The sequence below is a fragment of the Pan troglodytes genome, chromosome 8 (genome assembly GCF_028858775.2).
Source record: "Pan troglodytes isolate AG18354 chromosome 8, NHGRI_mPanTro3-v2.0_pri, whole genome shotgun sequence".
In the NCBI taxonomy this organism is placed as follows: Eukaryota; Metazoa; Chordata; class Mammalia; order Primates; family Hominidae; genus Pan; species Pan troglodytes.
In genome coordinates this window covers 112,151,898-112,174,301 of record NC_072406.2, presented here as the reverse complement: position 1 = coordinate 112,174,301, position 22,404 = coordinate 112,151,898, and the positions used below count along the sequence as shown (strand labels likewise).

Sequence of the window (22,404 nt, the reverse complement as noted above, 5' to 3'; positions counted from 1 at the left end):
CACACATACCCACCTACATGTTCACACATACACACACACATACACACGCTGTTTCTATCCCTGATCCTATTTTCTTTCACTAAAGCAAATAATCCACTGTTTATATACCCAGCAGGGCTTCTTGACTTCAACCTAATTGTGAGTAGGAGCATTGCCATTTGAGTTGGGAATCATCAAGGTCGTTTTCCTCCTGCTTTTCCTCTAGCTGGCCAAGGTCTACTCCTATGCACATGGATGGATGTTCCAAGGTTGGAACTGCGGAGATTACTTCCCAGATGGCATCACCAATGGGGCTTCCTGGTATTCTCTCAGCAAGGGTAAGGGGAGTCCTGGGAACTGCTCAAGCTGAAGTGGAATAGTGCTCATTTCTCCTTCTAAATTCCCAGTTTTCTCAGGGAAACAATGGGAATAGCATAGAATTTTGCACTCAAGTTGAGATCTGGAAAATGAGGAAGTCTCAGGTTGGCATTTAGTGATCATATTGTGATTCTTTAAAACTAAGGTGGGGATGGCTGGGCACAGTGGCTCACGCCTGTTATCCCAGCACTTTGGGAGGCCGAGGAGGGTGGATCACGAGGTCAGGAGATCGAGACCATCCTGGCTAACACAGTGAAACCCCATCTCTACTAAAAATACGAAAAAATTAGCCGGGTGTGGTGGCAGGCGCCTGTAGTCCCAGCTACTCGGGAGGCTGAGTCAGGAGAATGGCTTGAACCCGGGAGGCAGAGTTTGCAGTGAGCCACGATCGCATCACTGCACTCCAGCCTGGGTGACAGAGTGAGACTCCGTCTCGAAAAAACAAAAACAAAAACAAAAAACAACTAAAGTAGGGACACCTTTTGGTCCTGTAAAACTGGTGGTTTACACAATAGATTAGGGCATAGGAGGAAAATAATGTAGTCATTTGTGGGATCTGAGAGTAGATTGGGTTGAAACTCTCATGCCCATTTACTAGTCATGTGGCTCTGGGATGGATAATTACTTATTCTCTCTGTGCTTTGGTTTCCTCATCTGTAATTAAGAATAATAAGGCCAGGCATGGTGACTGATGCCTAGAAGGGAGAATCTCTTGAGGCCAGTAGTTTGAGACCAGCCTGGGCATCATAGCAAGACCTCATCCCTACCAAAAAAAAAAAAAAGAAAAATTAACTGGGCATGGTGGTGCACACCTGTAGTCCCAGCTAATGGGGAGGCTGAGGTGGGAGGATCACCTGAGCCCAGGAAGTCAAGGCTGTAGTGCAGTGAGCCAAGATTGCACCACTGCACTCCAGCGTGGACAACGGAGTGAGACTCCAAAAAAAAAAAAAAAAAAGAAAGAACACTTGCCTCGTAATTTTAATATGAGTATTAAATAAAATAATATACATAAGGCGTTTGGAAATGCCTGGCTTATAAATGGTGTAACTGTATTTTAAAAAGTAGCACAGAGGTATGCCTCACACAACAATAGATGAGCAGAGGAGCTGGCCTGGGCACAACCAGTTCCCCTGAGTTACATTCCCTGGACCCTAACTGCCAGGCCCCCACAAGCAGGGGTTTGCCATGGACATTGGCCATTGATAATGTAACCTTCAAGAGCAGAAACCTCCACAAGAGACTTCTGTCTCTATCCCCTGGGCCTTCCCCATGACCAGGGGTCAAGATAGAACCTCTGTTTATGAGCCTTCACTGGATTGAAGAATAGAGAAGAGTCTGGAGCAAGAAGCTGAGTTCTTTTAGGAATCATTCTCTAGCACCTGTCTTTCCCCATCCTTCAAATCTGACCTGGCCATGGCCCAGGCAGCAGATTGGTGAGAACTGAGTTGGTGGCTGGTCCTGTGGAGAGTAGAGAGGTGCAAAACTGAGGAGCTGCCATGTACTGGGAGGGTAGACTGGGGATGAAAACTCGCTTGAATACAAGGCACGGCTGGGCGCAGTGGCTCATACCTGTAATCCCAGCGCTTTGAGAGGCCGAGGTGGGAGGATGGCTTAAGGTGGGAGTTCGAGGCTACAGTGAGCTATGATCATGACACTGCACTCCAGCCTGGGCAGCAGAGCGAGACCCTGTCTCTGAAAAACAAATAAATAAATACATCCGTAATTTTAAATGTTTTTTTAAAGTTACTTTCTTTAGTTTGCATTAGGAAAGCAAAATATTTTTTGCCCTCCAAATTGAAAATAACCAATATACTTTTTCAAATTATGCTTGTTCTTTTTTTCTCTCTCTCCTCCCTCTCCCTCTCCATCCTCTGAGAGAGCAAGGCCCATGCCTCCACTGAGAATCATTGCCCTAAATTAAGCTGGTACAATTCCAAAGTCATTAAATTTATCAAAATGATTCTTCCAACAGTGTGGTCTCTTGATTAGCATATCAGCATGAGCTGGGAACTTACTAGAAATGTACATTTCTAATAAGTTGTACCCCACCTCGTACCTACTGAATCAGAAACTCTGGGGGTGAAGCCCAGCAAGCTGTATTTAGCCAGAAGTTTCAGCCTTCTAGGTGATTCTAATGCATGGAGAGAACCAATTTACTTATTTATTTTATTCAAGCATTTTTTAATTTTTATGGATACATACGAAGTGTATATATTTATGGGGTATATGTGATATTTTAATACAGGTATGCAATGTGTAATAATTACATCAGGGTAAATGACATGTCCATCCCCTCAAGCATTCATTTCTTTGTGTTACCAACATTCCAATTGTACTCCCTCAGTTATTCTAAAAGGTACAGCAAATTATTGCTGATGGTAGTCACCCTTTTGTGCTATCATTCATTCTTTCTAACTATTTTTTGTATCTATTAACCATCCCCATTCTCCCCACCCCCACCATCCTTCCCAGCCTCTGGTAACCATCCTTCCTCTTTATTTTCATGAGTTCAATTATTTAAATTTTTAGCTCCCACAAATGAGAAAGAACATGCAAAGTCTGTTTTTCTGTGCCTGGCTTCATCCCTGTTTTTGCAAATGACAGGATCTTATTTTTTTTAATGACTGAATAGTACTCCATTCTGTATATGTGCCACATTTTCTTTATCCATTCGTCTGTTGATGCACACTTAGGTTGCTTCCAAATCTTGGCTATTGTGAATAGTGCTGCAGCAAACATGGGAGTGCAGATAACTCTTCAACATACTGATTTCCTTTGTTTTGGGTATATACCCAGCAGTGGGATTGCTGAATCAACTAGTAGTTCTATTTCTAGTTTTTTGAGGAACCTCCATACTATTTGGAGAGAGCCAATTTAATAGGCTGTAGTTATTATTCTTCAACTTTCCCCATTCTTTCTGTAACAGCTGCTTGCACTCATCAGCTTAAAAAGTAAGTGATAATTTTTTTCATCTTCATTTATTTATTTATTTTGAGTTGGAGTCTCTTTCTGTCACCCAGGCTGGAGTGCAGTGGCTCCATCTTGGCTCATTGCAACTCTGCCTCCCGGCTCAAGCGATTCTCCTGCCTCGGCCTCCCAAGTAGCTGGGACTACAGGGACCTGCCACCACACCTGGCTAATTTTTGTATTTTTAGTAGGGACGGGGTTTCACCATGTTGGTCAGGCTGTTCTCAAACTCCTGATCTCAAGTGATCCGCCCGCCTCAGCCTCCCAAAGTGCTGGGATTACAGGCATGAGCCACCATGCCCAGCTTCATTTTTATTGTGGTAAAATATACATAACATAAAATTTACCATTGTAATAATTTTTAAGCATATGATTCCATATTATTAAGTACATTTGTGATGTTGTACAGTCATCACCAGCACTCATCTCCAGAACTCTTTTCAGCTTGTAAAACTGAAACCCTATACCCATTAAACAATAACTCTCCATTTCCCCTTACCCCAGCCCCTGGCAACCACCATTCTACTTTTTGTCTTTATGATTTTGACTGCTCTAAGTACCTCATATAAGTGGGATCATGCAATATTTGTCTTTTTGTGAATGCCTTATTTCACTTACCATAATGTCCTCAAAGTTCATCCATGTTATGGCGTTTGTCAGAATTTCCTTACTTTTTAAGGCTGAACAATATTCCATTGTACGTTTATACCACATTTTGTTTCTCATTTATCCACCAATGGACACTTGGGTTGCTTTCACATTTTAGCTATTGTGAATAATGGTGCTACAAACCTGATGTGCAAGTATCTCTTTGAGACCCTGATTTCTGTTCTTTTGGATATATAAACCCAGAAGTGGAATTGTTGGACATAAGGTAGTTCTATTTTTAATTTTTTTGAGGAACTGCCATACTGTTTTCCATAGAAAACACCACCTGTGCACAGGAGTTTCAATTTTTCCACATCCTCACCAACTCTTTTTTTTTTTTTTTTTTGATAGTAGCCATCCTAATAAGTTCAAGGTAATATCTCACGGTAGTTTGATTTGCATTTCTCTAATGATTAGTGATATTGAGCATCTTTTCATGTGCTTATTGGTATTTATATACCTTCTTTGGAGAAATGTCTATTCAAGTCCTTTGCCCATTTAAAAAATCAAGTTGTTTGGGTTTTGTTGTTGTTGTTGTTGTTATTGTTATGTTTTAGGAGTTCTCTGTGTATGCTGAATATTAATATCTTATCAGATATATGAATCACAAATATTTTTCCCATTCCATGGTTGCCTTTTTACTCTGTTGACATTGTATTTGTTTGTTTGTTGGTCTGTTTGATTCTGTCGTCACCTACTCTGTCCTAGAGATACTGTCTTTTGATGAACAAAATTTTTCCATTTTCATGAAGTCTAATCTGTGATTTTTTTTCTTTTGTTGCCTGTGTCTTTGATTTTATATCCAGGAAATCATTGCCAAATCCAATGTCATGAAGCTTTTGCCCTATATATTCTTCTAAGAATTTTATAGTTTTGGGTCTTACGTTTAGGTTGCCAATCCATCTTGAGTTAATTTTTGTATATGGTGTTAGGTAAGGCTCCAGCTTCATTCTTTTGCATTTGGATATCCAGTTTCTCCAGCACCATTTGTTGACATGACTGTCCTTTCCCCATTGAATGGTCTTGGCATTCTTGTCAAAATTGCTTTGACCATATATGCAAGGGTTTCTGGGCTGTCTTCCTTTCCATTGATCTATATACCTGTCTTTACACCAGTACCACATTGTTTTGATTAGTGTAGCTTTGTAGTAAGCTTCAAAATCAGAAATTGTGAGTCTCTAGCTTTGTTTTTCTAGCTTTGTTCTTCTTTTTCAAGATTATTTTTGCTCTTCTGGGTTGCTTAAAATTCCATATGAATTTTAGGATGGGCTTTCTATTTTTGCAACAAACATCATTGGGATTTTGATAGGGATTGCATTGAATCTATAGATCACTTTGGGTAGTACAGACATTTTTAAGTGGATAATTTTTAACCCAAATGAAATTATAATGTAAATAACCATCCTAATAATGAGAAACATATTAAAAAGTAATTGATTCAATTGAATAATGTGGAAGATCAGAATAAGCAAGTATTTTATAGAAAAAGAAGAAAATATAGCTGTCTTCTGCTTCTTCAGGAGTCTGTTTTTCTGGGATGGGTATTTTCAGATTAATATTGTGTTCTTAGATAGGAGAAGGGATGTGAAAGCAAAATATTAATCTCATTCCTAACCTCCCAGGTCTGAAGAACATTGTAGTTTAACGAGAAAAATCTGTTCTTTTAAAAACAGGTCATGTGCATAGTCTATAGTAAGGCACAGCTAATATGCAGACTTTGGAAATGTTAAAAGGGACAAGAAGTGAAATTCAGTCATGAAATGGAAAAAAAACATAAAGGATGAAGATGACAAAAGGGGCATTTATGAAGAGAGGAAACTGCAGAGAGAGAGGCATGTGAACTGGGAACTTGGGAAAAATTTTATGGAGGAAAGAAAGAAATAGAGGTCAAGAGGTAGAATAGAAGTTGATGAAGAAAAGAAAAAAAGAAGGTAATGAAGGGGGTCCTGGATGTTTCCAACACAAAGAAATGATAAATGTTTGGGAGGATGGATATTCTAATTAGCCTGATTAGCCTGATTAGCCCTCGCCAGAGTTCACTGTAAAGCTAACCCAGCATTAACCTTTTAAGTTAAAGACTAAGAGAATCATTATCTCTTTACAGTGAAATGCCACAGCTAAATACCACTGTATGACCTACTATCATCACCCCAATACTCCTCACATTATTTCTCATCACCCAACTAAAAATACTAAACACACACTGCCATCTGCCCACCTCACCAAAATTTATTAAAATAAAAAACTACAGTAAGCCCTGAGAACCAAAATGAATGAAAATTTATTCGCTTCATTCATTACCCCTACAGTACTAGGCCTACCCGCCACAGTACCAATCATCCTATTTCCCCCCTTACTGGTCCCAACCTCCAAATACCTCATCAACAACCGGCTAATCACCACTCAACAATGACTAATTCAACTCACCTTAAAACAAATAATAACGATACATAACATTAAGGGACGAACCTGGTCCCTTATACTAATTTCCCTGATTATTTTTATTGCCACAACTAATCTCCTCAGACTCTTGCCCCACTCATTTACACCAATCACTATACATGTGTCTATTGAAATGTCACTATGCGTGCCCCATGAATATGTACATATTATTATGTGATGTACATGAATATGTACACATTATGTGCCAATGAAATAAATAAAATTAAAAGGTAATTCCCAAATAAATAAAAACAGAAAATTTTAAAAAGAGAGAGAGAGATGAGATGGGGCATTGGGTGGGAACCTGGTTATGGAAATCTGCTGCTGCCCTCTTTCCCTTAGGAATGCAAGACTTTAATTATCTCCATACCAACTGCTTTGAGATCACGCTGGAACTGAGTTGCGACAAGTTTCCCCCCGAAGAGGAGTTACAGCGGGAGTGGCTGGGTAATCGGGAAGCCCTAATCCAGTTCCTGGAACAGGTAAAATCTCATTTGTTAACTCTCATGTTTGCAAAAAGAGAAGTGCTTCTCAATGGCAGGCAAGGTGTTTCACTGGTTCAGGTCTGACTTTTGCTCTGACTCAGTCCAATAGATCTGGGCGTCTTCTTCCATTGAGATTTATTCATTCAACATTATTGAGCAGCTGAACACAGTGGTTCTCACCTGTAATCCCGGCAGTGTGGGAAGCTGAGATGGGAGGATCACTTGGGCTCAGGAGTTTGAGACCAGCCTGGGCAACATAGCTAGACCCCATGTCTACTAAAAAAAAAAAAAAATAGCCAAGCATGGTGGCATGCTCCTGTAGACCCAGCTACACAGGAGGATGAGGTGGGAGGATCGCTTGTCTTGTGCTGGGAGGTCAAGGCTACAGTGCGCTGTGATCGTGCCATTGCACTCCAGCCTGGGCAGCAGAGCAAGACCCTTCTCAAAAAAAATTATCAAGCACAACTATTTGTCAGAAACTGTACTATATGCTGTGAATTATGAATAAATAAGCAAATATCCCCGCCCATATGGAACTTACCTGCCAGTGAGGAAAGACAGGCAGTAAACAATAAATTGTATAACATGTTAAAAGAGAAATGCTATGAAGAAAGTCTTACAGAGGAGGTGACATTTAAACAAAAATTTCAAGGAGGTGAGGGACAGAAACATGCAGATATCTAGGGGACAAAAGGGTTCCTTGAAATGGACACAACTGCAAATACAAAACCAACAAAAAGAATATGAAAAATGCTCAGCACCACTAATCATTAGGGAAATGCAAATTAAAACTACAGTGAGATTCCACCTCAAATTGATTAGGATGGCTGCTATCAAAAAAACAGAACTTCACAAATGTTTGCAAGGATGTGGAGAAATTGGAACCCTTGTGCACTATTAATGGGAATGTAAAGTGGTACAATCATTATGAAAAACAGTTACTGGCAATTCCTCAAATAATTAGAATTCCTATGTGCTCCAGCAATGCCACTTTTGGGTATATATTCAAAAGAACGGAAATAAGGGCCTCAAAGAGATATTTGCACATCCATATTTGTAACAGCATTATTTACAATAGCCAAAAAGTGGGAGCAACCCAGTGTTCATTGGTGGATGACTGTATAAACAAATGTGGTATATCCATACAGTGGAATATTATACAGCCTTAAAAAGGAAAGAAATTGTCTCTAGGTGTGGTGGCTCATGCCTGTAATCCCAGCACTTTGGGAGGCCAAGGCGGGCGGATCACCTGAGTTTGGGAGTTTGAGACCAGCCTGACCAACATGGAGAAACCCTGTCTTTACTAAAAATACAAAATTAGCTGGGCGTGGTGGCGCATGCCTGTAATCCCAGCTACTTGAGAGGCTGAGGCAGGAGAATCGCTTGAACCCGGGAAGTGGAGGTTATGGTGAGCTGAGATTGCGCCATTGCACTCCAGCCTGGGCAACGAAAGCGAAACTCCATCTCAAAAAAAGGAAGGAAATTCTGACACATGCTACAACATGGATGAATCTTGAGGACATTATGCCAAGTGAAATTAGCCATCCACAAAAAGACAAATACTGTATTATTCCACTTATATTAGGTACTTAGAGTAGTCAAAATTATAGAGATGAAAAGTGTTGATAAAATGGTGGTTGCCAGGGGCTGGGGGAGGGGATAATGGAGAATCATTGTTTAATAGATATAGGGTTTCAGTTTTTTAAGATAAAAAGAGTTATGCAGATGGGTGGTGATGATGGTCGCACAACATTACAAATGTTTTTTTTTTTAGATGGAGTCTCACTCTGTTGCCCAGGCTGGAGTGCAGTGGCGTGATCTAAGCCCACTGCAACCTCCGCCTCCTCAGTTTAAGCGATTCTCCTGTCTCGGCCTCCTGAGTAGCTAGGATTACAGGCGCCCACCACCACACCTGGCTAATTTTTGTATTTTTAATAGAGACGGGGTTTCACCATGTTGGCCAGGCTGGTCTCAAACTCCTGACCTCAGGTGATCCGCCCACCTCGGCCTCCCAAAGTGCTGGAATTACAGGCATGAGCCACTGCACCTAGCTAAATGTATTTAATAACACTGAACTGTACACTTAAAATGGTACATTTTATTTTATGTGTATTTTACTATAGTCTGTCACAGCAAATAAAAAAAATTAAAAAAAAAAGAAACAAAGAAAAGAAAACCAGGACACCAGTGTGGCTGGACTGATCTCAGAAGTAAGGGAGAGAAAAGGTGGTTGGAGATGGGATCAGAGAGCTAACAGGTAGCTTTACAGACAGACCATCACAAGAACTTTAGCTTTTGCTCAAAGTGAGTTAGGTTTTGAGTAGGATAGTGACATGATTTGAGTCAGGCTTTAACAGGAACGCTCTGACCACTCTAATTGCGAAGAGATTAATTGGGGCAGGGAGAGAGGCAAAGAGACCAGTTAAGGGACTATTACCATCATCTTTGTGAAGACAAAATACAAAAACATAAGAGAAAGGGCTTTGAGACTCTAAAACACTGTACAAATGTTTTATGATCATAACTATATACTTGTTCCTGCAGGTTCACCAGGGCATCAAGGGAATGGTGCTTGATGAGAATTACAATAATCTCGCCAATGCTGTCATTTCTGTCAGTGGGATTAACCACGATGTCACTTCAGGTAGGTGGTCACTGCTTAGGGGTAAGAAGGAAGCGTTCACTCCTGCATCTTCTTCAGCATAATCAAGGGGCCAGTTTGTAGGCTAGTGAAACCAGCAGGGGTGTCAAGGATGCTGGGAGTGGGGGGATGGAGGAAAGAAGGGCAATGAAAATGGAGACAGTAAATTAAGAGGCTGAATCAAACAACCAAGATGTTTTAATGGAAAATCTTTTGCTTCTGATGCAAGCAATCCCTGAGAGGTCAGGACCAGGAAAGACTGATGTAAATGTAACTTCTCATCAGCATTCAGGAGTTGCTACCACATACAATTTTGTTAGGGGTATTTTCTGGGCTTAAGCCTGTTAATAGCTCACATACTGGTGTGAAATCGGGTAGAAAGAGGACTGTGAAACAGATAGTTAGCCTTGTCGCTGACTTGGCATTTCCCTACACCTCCATTGGGAAAGTTAGCAAGATTCTTTCCATCATAGGCTTACTGTGGGGGCAAGATTGATGGTGGAGGCAGATCTTAGAGCTACCTGGAACCTCCTAGAAGGGTACAGAATTATCTCACAGCAGAATGGTGTTGTAAGCTGACTCAGCCCAGCTTGATCATGCACAACTCGTAGGATTTTTTTTTGTTTTATTTTGCTTTTAATGCATAACAGTGGCTACAAATGGTTATGGTTACAGGTAGGTGAGATTTGCCTAAATCCCCACCTTTTTTTCTTTTTCTTTTTTTTTTGAAAAGGAGTCTCATTCCACCATCCAGGCTGGAGGGCAATGGTGTGATCTCACTGCAACCTCTGCCTCCTGAGCTCAAGCCATCCTCCTAACTCAGCCTCCAATGTAGCTAGGACTACAAGCATGCAACACCACATCTGACTAATTTTTTGTGTTTTTTGTAGAGATGGGGTTTCACCATGTTGCCCAGGCTGGTTTCAAGCTCCTGGGCTCAAAAGCCTCCCAAAGTACTAGGGTTACAGGTGTGAGCCACCACACCCAGCCCTCCACACAACCTTAATACTAGCAAGTCTCACCTGAATTTTACTACACTAACATTTATTACCAAGCAGCCATTTCACAATTCCTACAATCTGTTTAAGCTGGATGAACTCTCAGCTTTCTGTCCTTTAAAGTGATCTCAGTGCGTCTTACATGAAAGGTTCATTCAAGGCAAAGGTAATGTCTAAAGGCAGAATCCTGTAGCCTCACAGTGAAGTATCAGACAACCAGAGCCTGTTAGCCAAACGTCTGGACACAGGACTGTTTAGAAATCCAAACTCAGGAACCATCCTTTTTATTTGTTTCTTCTTTTTCCGTTTTTTACAGAAATGTTTCTGAGTCGTAGGAATCATTCTTATGAGCACAGCCTTCTTCAGGGCTTGCTAGATTCTTTCTAGCAAGGTGATGGGGTCTCACTATGTTGCCCAAGCTGGTCTCAAACTCAAGCAATTCTTCTGCCTCAGCCTCCCAAATAGCTGGATTACAGGGTCTCACTCTATTGCCTGGGCTGCAGTGCAGTGGTGCAGTCAGGGCTCACTGCAGCCTTGACCTTCCAGGCTCAGGTGAGCCTCCCTCCTCAGCCTCCCAAGTAGCTGGAACTACAAGTGCATACCACCATGCTCAGCTAATTTTTTTATTTTTTATTTTTATTTTTTTACAGAAACAGAGTTTTGCCCTGTTGTCCAGGCTGGTCTCGAACTCCTGAGCTCAAGTCATCTGCCTGCCTCAGCCTCCCAAAGTGCTGGGATTCCAGGAATGCACACCTGGCTTTTGCTAGATTTTATGCTCTATCCAAGCAAGTGTGGGAATGTCTCTAAAACATTCCAGCCAATCAACATATATTGCTGGGCACAGTGGCTCATGCTTGTAATCTCAACAGTTTGGGAGGCTCAGGCGAGAGGAACACTTGAGGTCAGGAGCTCAAGACCGGCCTGGCCAACATGGTGAAACCCCTGTCTCTACTAAAACTACAAAAATTAGCTGGGTGTGGCCAGGAGCGGTGGCTCACACCTGTAATCCCAGCACTTTGGGAGGCCGAGGTGGGGGGATTGCCTGAGCTCAGGAATTCGCAACCAGCCTAGGCAACATGGTGAAACCCCATCTCTACTAAAATACAAAAAATTAGCCAGGTATAGTGGCGTGTGCCTGTGATCCCAGCTACTCAGGAGGCTGAGGCAGGAGAATCGCTTGAACCCAGGAGGTGGAGGTTGCAGTTAGGCAAGATCATGCCACTGCACTCCAGCCTGGGCGACAGAGTGAGACTCTGTCTCAAAAAAAAAAAAAAAAATTAGCTGGGTGTGGTGGTGTGGTCTGTAGTCCCAGCTACTCGGGAAGCTGAGGCACAGAGGCATGAGAATCATTTGAACCCGGGAGGTGGAGGTTGCAGTGAGCCGAAATCACGTCACTGCACTCCAGCCTGGGCAGAGTGAGACTCTGTTTCAAAACAACAATAAAAACAAAACATATTAAACCCCACTAATTTTTCCAATAAGTGCCACTTTCACCAGCCATTGTGTTAATTAACAAATTATTAGGCTGGGCACAGTAGCTCATGCCTGTAATCCCAGTGCCTTGGGAGGCCAAGGCGGGTGGATCACCTAAGGTCAGGAGTTCAAGACCAGCCTGGCCTATGTGGTAAAACCCCGTCTCTACTAAAAATACAAAAAATTAGCCAGGCATGGTGGCAGGCACCTGTAGTCCCAGATACTCAGGAGGCTGAGGCAGGAGAATTGCTTGAACCCAGGAGGTGGAGGTTGCGGTGAGCCAAGATTGAGCCACTGTACTCCAGCCTGGGCGACAGAGCAAGACTCCATCTCAAAAAAAAAAAATTTTTTTTTCATTTCATCAGGGAAAAAACCCATTGTAAACATTCATTATATTACTTAGCAAAGCATCTAGTGTTGATGAGAGAGAAAGCTAGCTGAAGCCCTCATAGTAGCTGCATCTGGAATGGGGCCTTTCTGATACAACACTGGCTAACCACTTCAGGATTCAAGTCCCCAGTTAAGAAAATGACAACCCCTGGGGTGTCATTTCAACTATCCAACACATGTACTTTGCTGAAGTATTTTAAAGTAAATTACAGGCATTTAATAGGGGGCAGAAAAAGACTTCTTCATTATTGTTTGTCTCAATGTTTATTGTATTTATTATTTCAAATATTCATTGCTATATACTTAAAATGAATTTTAAAATCACTGTCACAATTGAGTCTAAAGGGATGGAAAGTCATTAGCCAAAATGCACTTTCCTTGTTATAGAAAAACAGGCTTCTTTTGAATTTTATTTTTCCCTTGCCATACTTTTGAAGATGATAAAAGAAATTTTTTTGTTTTTTGAGGCAGAGTCTTGCTCTGTCGCCCAGGCTGGAGTGCAGTGGTATGAGCCACTGCAACCAGCCCAATAGAAGAAATATTAAAAATAAGATTCTCACTGGGCACAATGGCATATGCCTGTAATCCCAGCACTTTGGGAGGCTGAGCTGGGAGAATTGCTTGAGGTCAAGAGTTCAAGACCATGCTGGTCAACATAGCAAGACCCCATCTCTACAAAAAATAAAAATAATAAAATTTACCAGTCACAGTGATGTGTGTCTATAGTCCCAGCTATTCAAAAGGCTGAGGCAGGAAAATTGCTTGAGTCTGGGAGTTCAAGGTTGCAGTGAGCTATGATAGCACCACTGCACTCTAGCCTGGGCAACAGAGTGAGACCCTATCTCAAAAAAAGAGATAGGACTCTCAAAATCGTATCTTTACTGGTCATGTAGTCCAGCCTTCCCATTGAATATAAGATTACACCCATATAACACCACCGACAGCTTTTTGTCCAACCCAGGGCCTCCATGTTCAGTGGTGCAGGTTTTGCACTGTACATCTGCGTGGCCTTTCCAGGCTTCTGATCTAGTCTGTGCTTGAGTGCTCACAATTTCATAAAGCAGTCCATTCCTTTTTTTGTAGCTCTGTTTCTCTCAACAGATTTGTTTGTTTGTTTGTTTGTTCTATTTGAGACAGAATCTTGCTCTGTCGCCAAGGCTGGAGTGCAGTGGCGCGATCTCGGCTCACTGCAGCCTCCACCTCTCACGGTCCAGCAATTATCCTGCCTCAGCCTCCCAAGTAGCTGAGACTACAAGCATGTGCCACCACGCCTGGCTAATTTTTGTATTTTTAGTAGAGATGGGGGTTTCACCATGTTGGCCAGGCTGGTCTCAAACTCCTGACCTCAGGTGATCCACCCACCTGGGCCTCCCAAAGTGCTGGGATTACAGGCATGAGCCACCGCACCTGGCCTCAATAGGTTTTATTTCTGTCTAGCAAAATCTGCCTCCCTGCAACTTAAACCCATACTTCTCATTCTTATTTCTTTAGATAGACATCATTTCTTCACAGTGGCCTTTCAAATATCAAAACTGTGGTCTCATGTAGTTTCTTTATTAGGCAAAACATTCACAGACCTTTCAACCTTTCCTCTCTCCTAGTGATCCTTTACTGGAGGGGAGTTTGTATTAAACTACAGGGTCTAGAATTACATTTACATGTTCAGTGTAGAGCACAGTAAAACTCCTGCTTCGTAGGAGCTGAGGCCGTACTCCTATTAAGATAGTCCACAAATGATTTAAATCTTTACTAGTTTCATGCTATTAAGAAAAGCCAGGCTGGGGGCTGTGGCTCATGCCTGTAATCGCAGCACTTTGGGAGGCTGAGGCGGAAGGATCACTTGAGCCCAGGAGTTTGAGACCAGCCTGGGCAACATAGTGAGAACCGGACTCTGTTTATTTATTTTGAAAAAGAAAAGACGGCCGGGCTCGGTGGCTCATGCCTGTAATCCCAGCACTTTGGGAGGCCAAGGCTGGCAAATCACCTGAGGCCAGGAGTTTGAGACCAGCCTGGCCAACATGGTGAAACCCCGTCTCTACTAAAAATATAAAAATTAGCTGGGTGTGGTGGTGCATGCCTCTAATCCCAGCTACTTGGGAGGCTGAGGCAGGAGAATTGCTTGAACCCAGGAGGTAGGGGTTGCAGTGAGCTGAGATCATGCCACTGCATTCCAGCCTGGGCAACAGAGTGACAGAGTGAGACTCCATCTCAAAAAAAAAAAAAAAGGCCAACAGGCTCAGCGGCTCACGCCTGTACTAAAAATACAAAAATTAGCTGAGTATGGTGGCACGCACCTGTAATCCCAGCTACTTGGGAGACTGAGGCAGGAGAATTGCTTGAACCTGAGAGGCAGAGGTTGCAGTGAGCTGAGATCACACCACTTCACTCCAGCCTGGGTGACAGAGCAAGACCCCATCTCAAAAAAAAAGAAAAGCCAACCTTGTAGTCAGATAAAAACCCTAGCTTATTTGGGACAGATTTTTAATCAGTAGACTGAGTTATATCTTTGTGACTTTCAGGTGACCATGGTGATTACTTCCGGCTGCTGCTTCCAGGTATCTACACTGTTAGTGCCACAGCACCTGGGTATGACCCAGAGACAGTAACTGTGACCGTGGGTCCTGCGGAACCAACATTGGTGAGTTAGGCTGAGCTTGACGGTGCACTGTAGAGATCACTTATACAGTCTTTTTTTGGAGGACAGTGTCCTGCTCTGTCACCCAGGCTGGAGTGCAGTGGCACCACTGTGGCTCACTGCAGCCTCGATCTCCTGGGCCGAAGCAATCCTGCCGCCTCAGCCTCCCGAGTAGCTGGGAGTGAGTATAAGCGCACACCACCATGCCCGCCTAATTTTTCTTTTTTTAGAAAAAGGATTTCGTCATGTTACCCAGGCTGGTCTTGAACTCCTGGGCTCAAGTGATCTGCCTGCCTCAGCCTCCCAAAGTGCTGCGATTACAGGCATGAGCCACCACCCTTGGCCCTTGGAAAATCTTAAGTGATTGCACAGCTCTAATCTTTGCCCAGCTTCTTTCTTTTACTGTTTTTTAAAGAATTAATTGCTTGCACATCCTAATTTTTGTTCTGTCACTCTCCTGTTATATCCTTCCTCACTTCCTTTCGGCTTTTCCTCTTCTGTCTAACATAGCATAGTGATTTAAAGCACTGTCTAGTTCTAAATTCAGCTCATTTGCCCACAGACCTTGGACAAATTACCTAATCTCTCTTATTCTCAGTAAATTGGTAATAATAGTGCCTCCTTCACCAGAGGCTGAAACGAGAACATGCACATAAAGCCTTTAGTATGCAGGGGCCAAATCAACTCTCAAAAGGCAGATTAATTGGAGAAAAGCCATACCAATTTATTTTTATTTTATTTTATTATTATAATTATTATTGTTATTTTGAGAGGTGGTTTCGCTCTTGTTGCCCAGGCTGGAGTGCAATGGCATGATCTCAGCTCACTGCAACACCTGCCTCCCAGTTTTAAGTGATTCTCCTGCCTCAGCCTCTTCAGTAGCTGGGATTACAGGCATGTGCCGCCATACCTGGCTAATTTTTGGGTTTTTTTTTTTTAGTAGAAATGGGGTTTCTCCATGTTGGTCAGGCTGGTCTCGAACTTCTGACCTCAGGTGATCTGCCCACCTCGGCCTCCCAAAGTGCTGGGATTACAGGCGTGAGCCACCATGCCCGGCCTGTTTTTTATTTGTTTGTTTGTTTTGTGTGAGCATACCAGGAGCCTTCAGAATGAAGGCCCAAAGATACAGGAGAAATTGTCCACTTTTATGTGTAGGTTCAACAAAGTAGGTACAGCTAGGTAATAAATGCAATTGGACAAAAAAAGTATCAGCTAATGCTATGCACTGAGTGAAGAAATCTAGCAAGGCCTATCTTTCCAGATTCTTCTGGGCTCTCTGACCATGAATTTCTTCCTTCTGGGTGTGGGTCAGTACCCTCTCTGGAAAGAGGGACTCATGACCTATAGTCAAACAAGGTAGGGTCTTATGACCTACAGTCAAACAAGGGAGGTCAGATATGTCCTCCTCCTCCTCTCTTCCTCCTCCTCCTCCTTCTCCTTGACCTACAGTCAAACAAGGTAGGTCAGATATCTCCTCCTCTTCCTTGTCCTCCTCCTCTTCCTCTTCTTCTTCTTTCATAGAGACAGGGAGTGTCTCTGTCCCTCAGGCTGTGCACTGGCGTGATTATGGCTCACTGCAGCCTCAGACTCAAGAGATCTTCTGCTTCATCTTTCCAAGTAGCTGGGACTACAGGCACATGCCGCCATGTCCAGCTAATTTTTTTTTTTTTTTTTTTTTTTCAGACAGAGTCTCACTCTGCCACCCAGGCTGGAGTGCAGTGGCTCAATCTCGGCTCACTCCAACCACTGTCTTCTGGGTTCAAGCAATTCTCCTGCCTCAGCCTCCCAAGTAGCTGGGATTACAGGCATGTGCCACCATCTCCAGCTATTTTTTGTATTTTTAGTAGAGACAGGGGTTTGCCATGTTGGCCAGGCTGATCTTGAACTCCTGACCTCAGGTGATCTGCCCACCTCGGCCTCCCTAAGTGCTAGGATTACAGACTTGAGCCACCGCGCCCGGCCATTTTTATTTTTATTTTTTGAGACTAGAGTCTTGCTCTGTTGCCCTGGCTGGAGTGAATGGCACATTCTCATCTCACTGCAACCTCCGCCTCCCGGGTTCAAGTGATTCTCCTGCCTCACCCTCCCAAGTAGCTGGGACTACAGGCATGTGCCACCACACCCAGCTAATTTTTGCATTTTTAGTAGAGACGGGTTTTCACCATGTTGGCCAGGCTGGTCTTGAACTGCTGACCTCAGGTGATCCCCCCTCCTCGGCCTCCCAAAGTGCTGAGATTACAGGCGTGAGCCACTGCACCCGGCCTAATTTTTGTTATTTTTTGTAGAGACGGGTTCTCTGTGTAGCCCAGGCTGGAGTGCAGTGGTACAGTCATGGCTCACTGCAGCCTTGAACTCCTGGGTTCAAGAGATCCTCACACCTTGGCCTGCCAAAGCACCGGGATTACAGGCGTGAGCCACTGTGCTCCCTCCGCCTAGACTGTGATCGGCCTAAATCTGATGGTTTCTTTAAAAGGCAGCGGGCTTGCATTCTTCTGTGCCACTGGCAAGGATGGCCACCAGAGGGCGCTCTACCATCCCTTCTGGTGCTCCCTGGGCCCTGATCTTGCTTTCCACTCATGCCGCAAAAAGCCAGCTACTCTTCAAGATTAAACTCTCCAGGGCTTTCTTTTATAGATAGGATGAGAAGCAAAGAACTTCTTTGATTTTACAGCCTGGATCTTTTCAGTTTTGGCTGTATTAAGATCTCAGAGCTAACAGAGCTCAGAGATCGTAGACACTAATCCTCAGATTTCTCAAATGAGGACAAAATAATGAGGCAGTCCTATTTAACGGACATCTACAGATCTCATTTCCTAAAAGTCAGCCTTTCCTAGGGCCGCCTCACTCCTTCTGTACACAACCCTTAGTAGACCCTCCCACCACCTTTCCCTATTAACACAATGCAGTCCAGTCAAGCTTGTCTTTTACTATTTATTGAATAAGTACTATGTATGACATGATATGAGAGCTTTCCAGCATTATCTCATTTAACCTTCACAACAACCCTGTGAGGTAGATGCAAGTATCCCCATTTGTGGCTTAGAGAAGATAAAAGAAACTTGTGTCATATCACATAGCAAGTGGTGGGAGTCAGGATTCGAACCTATATCAGGCTCTCTGGCTCCCTTCTTAGCCGATGTGTTACTGGAACTCATACTAAGTGTACAACCTGTGTTTGTAGCTCCTTATTGTAACACAAGGATCAGGAGAAAGAACTATGCTTTAAGTCCTTTGAGAATTTCCAGATAGTTTCTTCCTCCATCCCCTCCCCTAGTCCCATCTCCTAAATAATGTAAATTACTTCTGCTTACAGTTGCAGGAAACAGAGAGTAAATCTTTCATTGCAGCCTATTAGCTGATCTGGGGTCCTCTTTCCCTTTTTTCTTGTTATATCCTAAAATTGAATGACTGTTAAGCAGCTACATATATAAGTTTTGCATTACCAGCAAGTCTGTTCAACGCCAAATTCAAACAACTGCACGTCCTCTTGAGTAACACACTCAATTTCAAAGGATTTTGCCCCCCTTTTCACATATTCTTTAAATAAATTAACATAACCCATCATTATGTCAAATATACTCAGAGGAGAAAAGATGTCTGTCATTTGGATACAATTTCCAGACACAGTAACAACTAAAAACCCATTTATTGATCACAAAGGAGTCTATCTCCCTTCCCAGTCTAAAGCAGATATCCATCTGTCTGGGAAAGAAAAAAGGAAAAAAATATTGCCCAGGTGTGGTGGTTCACACCTGTAATCCCAGCACTTCAGGAGGCTGAGGCAGGCGGATCACTTGAGGTCAGGAATTCGAGACCAGCCTGGCCAACATGGCGAAGCCCTGTCTCTACTCAAAATACAAAAATGAGCCAAGTGTGGTAGCGCATGCCTGTAATCCCAGCTACTTGGGAGGCTGAGGCAAGAGAATTGCTTGAACCCAGGGGGCGGAGGTTGCAGTGAGCCGAGATTGTGCCGCTGCACTCCAGCCTGGGTGACAGAGCAAGACTCCATCTCAAAAAAAAAAAAAAAAAAAGATTGTTTACTACAGAGTTTCCAGCTTTAAAATGTCTCGGCTGGGTGCGGTGACTCATACCTGTAATCTCAGCACTTTGGAAGGCTGAGGCTGGCAGATCACTTGAGCCCAGGGGTTTGAGACCAGCCTGGGCAACATGGCGAAATCATATCTCTACAAAACAGTTCAAAAATTAGCCGGGCATGGTGTCATGCACATGTAGTGCCAGCTACTTGGGAGGCTGAGGTGGGAGGATCACTTGAACCCAGGAGATGGAGGCTGCAGTGAGCCGTGATTGCACCACTGCACTCCAGCCTGGATGACAGAGTAAGACCTTATCTCAAAATAAAAATAAAATGAAATAAAATATCTTCCGGGGCCCAGTGTTCTCTTTGCTTTTCCCCAAGGCCTTCCACATGTCACCACTCCTTTCCTTTTCCTCTGTCCTTGCCTCATTTTCTTGTCTCTCTTCTCTCTCATTTTTTTCTGTCTAGATTCCTATGTTACTAAATAGGAATTGGTAAATAATGCAGCACAGTTGGCTCTGATTCTCTCCTTCCCTCCTGGAGGAACTAGCAGAAAAACTGGCTATCAATTTTTGCAGAAGGGGCAGGAAATAACCCTACAGAGAGGCCTCTTAGTCAGTGACATGTTTTTTAACTCCCAGCTGGCTTCAGGGGCTCAAGCTGTTCCAAGGGTGGGAAAGCCCAGGCCTGCCCCAGAGGAGTGTGGTTAGGACACTGTGCCACTCCCTCTCCTTCCTCTTCAGCCTGGGTTAGTTCTACGGCTCTTCCACACCCAGAATGTCCCACATTTGTCAGTGAAAAGTATCTTTCCATCTGCGTGCTGTGGCCAGAAGAGAGGTTGCAATGTAGTGCTTGAAAGGATGCATTAACACACATGGAAATTTCCAGTTTAAGAATCCAAGCAGGGTGTGGTGGCATGTGCCTGTAATCCCAGCTACTCAGGAGGCTGAGAGGCTGAGGCAGGGGGATCTTGAACCCAGGAGTTTGAGTCCAGCCTGGACAACATAACAAGACCCCATCTCTAAAATTAAAAAAAAAAAAAGTAAAATAAATCCCCAAGTCCATACCAACACTCTTTATCATCTCTACTATCTTTGAAGTCAAACAAGTAGGCAGAAGGTTTAGTTCTGAAGCATGGTGACACTTACTGGCATGCCTGAGCATGGCACCTGTGAGTCACCCAGGCAGCATAAAGAAGATTGTTACAGCACCGTCAATCATGGCTCTTGTCCTAAGTGGCAGTATTGGTGAAATCATATTTGATGTGTAGATATATTTTTCTTTCTTTTCTTTACTTTTTTTTTTTCTTTTTGAGATGGAATCTCACTCTGTCACCCAGGCTGGAGTGCAGTGGCATGATCTTGGCTCTCTGCAACCTCTGCCTGCTGAGTTCAAGCAATTCTCCTGCCTCAGCCTCCCGAGTAGCTGGAACTACAGGCATGTGCCACCAGCCCAGCTAATTTTTGTATTTTCAGTAGAGACGGGGTTTCACCATGTTGGCCAGGCTGGTCTCTAACTCCTGATCTCAAGTGATCTGCCCTCCTCAGCCTCCTAAAGTGCAAGGATTACAGCCACCATGCCCAACCTAATTTTTTTCTTTTTCTTTTTTTTTTTTGAGATGGAGTCTCGCTGTCACCCAGGCTGGAGTGCAGTGGCAAGATCTCAGCTCACTGCAGCCTCCACCTCCTGGGTTCAAGCAATTCTACCGCCTCAGCCTCCTGAGTAGCTGGGACTATAGGTGTGCACCACCACACCTGGCTAATTTCTTTGTATTTTTAGTAGAGACAGGGTTTCACCATATTGGCCGGTGTGGTCTTGAACTCCTGACCTCAGGTGATCCACCACCTCAGCCTCCAAAAGTGCTGGGATTACAGCCATGAGCCACCACACCCAGCCCATCTTTTTCTAATACATGTAAAATCAATGTATATTAAGTTCATCCAGTCACACTCTATCTATCACCAATGATTGCATACCAATTTTGGGGGAACATTAGCCAAGTCTATACGACACCACCAGTGCTTCTCTGGGTCACTGCTATAATAATTTTCCCTAGTACCCAGCCCTCAGAAACTGGAACTATGGCAAAAGATGGTCCAAATGGATCTCGTAGCTCCTGCTTTTTTTCTTCCAGGTTAACTTCCACCTCAAAAGAAGCATCCCTCAAGTAAGCCCTATGAGGAGAGCTCCCAGCAGAAGGCACGGAGTCAGAGCCAAAGTGCAGCCCCAAGCCAGAAAGAAAGAAATGGAGATGAGGCAGCTGCAGAGAGGCCCTGCCTGAAACCCACAGTGCCAGGCAACCCTTCAGAAAGGCTTTGCTCCTGCTCTCAGATCAGATGAAGCATTCTTTCTATTTTATTATCTGGGACATATTTAAATACAAACATATTCAGAACAATTCAGAATGGTCTCCATCTGTTCCAGGGGTAAGCCATCTCTAGGTCATCATGAAAGAAATTAGGATCTATTGAAAGGTGATGTGGTGGCCGGGTGTGGTGGCTCACATCTGTAATCCTAGCACTTTGGGAGGCCGAGGCAGGTGGATCACCTAAGTTCAAGAGTTCGGAACCAGCCTGGCCAACATGGTGAAACCCTGTCTCTACTAAAAATACAAAAAATTAGCTGGTCATGGTGGCATGCACCTGTAATCCCAACTACTCAGGAGGCTAAGGCAGGAGAATCACTTGAACCTGGGGGGTGGAGGTTGCAGTGAGCTGAGATCGTACCACTTCACTCCAGCCTGGGCAAAAAATTGAAACTCTGTCTCAAAAAAAGAAAGAAAGAAAGAAAAGAAAGCTGATGTGGTAGTACATACATCTAGTGGTGTTTGGTAAGGTTTTTCCATTCTGAGAGTCTGGTTTAGGCTCCATGCCAGTCCACACTGCATCCAGAGACTGGTTCTGGCTGGTTGGCAGCTGCATCTCCAGAATCTAGCACAGAGTTTGCGAAAGAGTTAGTGCTCAGTGAAGATTTCTGAACCATGTCTGAAATGCTGAAGTAAGTGATCCATCATTGATGTTGTTCCCATAGCAAAATTAGGTGACCAGTTCTTCTGAAATCCCAGAGGATCATTTCAGCAATAGCCAATAGCATCTTAATAAGCAAAGAATTTGACATGCAAATACCTAGTGCCATGGCTACCCTTCTTTGTACATGGACATTTAATAAATATGCATCTTTCAAAACATTTGCTGGATATGGAAATATGTGCAGCTGCCCCTAAGGCATGGCTGCATCCTGGCTCTGTCCCCAGCACAACATAGCACTCTCCACCTCTTTGAGTTCCCCAGGAAGAACCCATTTGCACTGAAAACATTATTGAGCAAAGTAGA

General features: G+C 43.5%; 1 protein-coding gene across 2 annotated transcripts in view; it reads left to right on the top strand.

The window, feature by feature from the left end:
• Positions 1-21,470, top strand: part of CPN1 (carboxypeptidase N subunit 1) — a 39,524-nt gene extending 18,054 nt beyond the window's left edge. For both annotated transcript variants that reach the window (XM_016919112.4, XM_016919111.4), the window contains exons 5-9: positions 206-317; positions 6,757-6,896; positions 9,444-9,543; positions 14,921-15,039; positions 21,207-21,470. In XM_016919112.4, coding sequence (XP_016774601.1) covers positions 206-317; positions 6,757-6,896; positions 9,444-9,543; positions 14,921-15,039; positions 21,207-21,353 — 618 coding nt within the window. In that variant the 3' untranslated portion in view covers positions 21,354-21,470. The remainder of the gene's footprint in view (positions 1-205; positions 318-6,756; positions 6,897-9,443; positions 9,544-14,920; positions 15,040-21,206) is intronic.
• Positions 21,471-22,404: the final 934 nt, after the last annotated feature.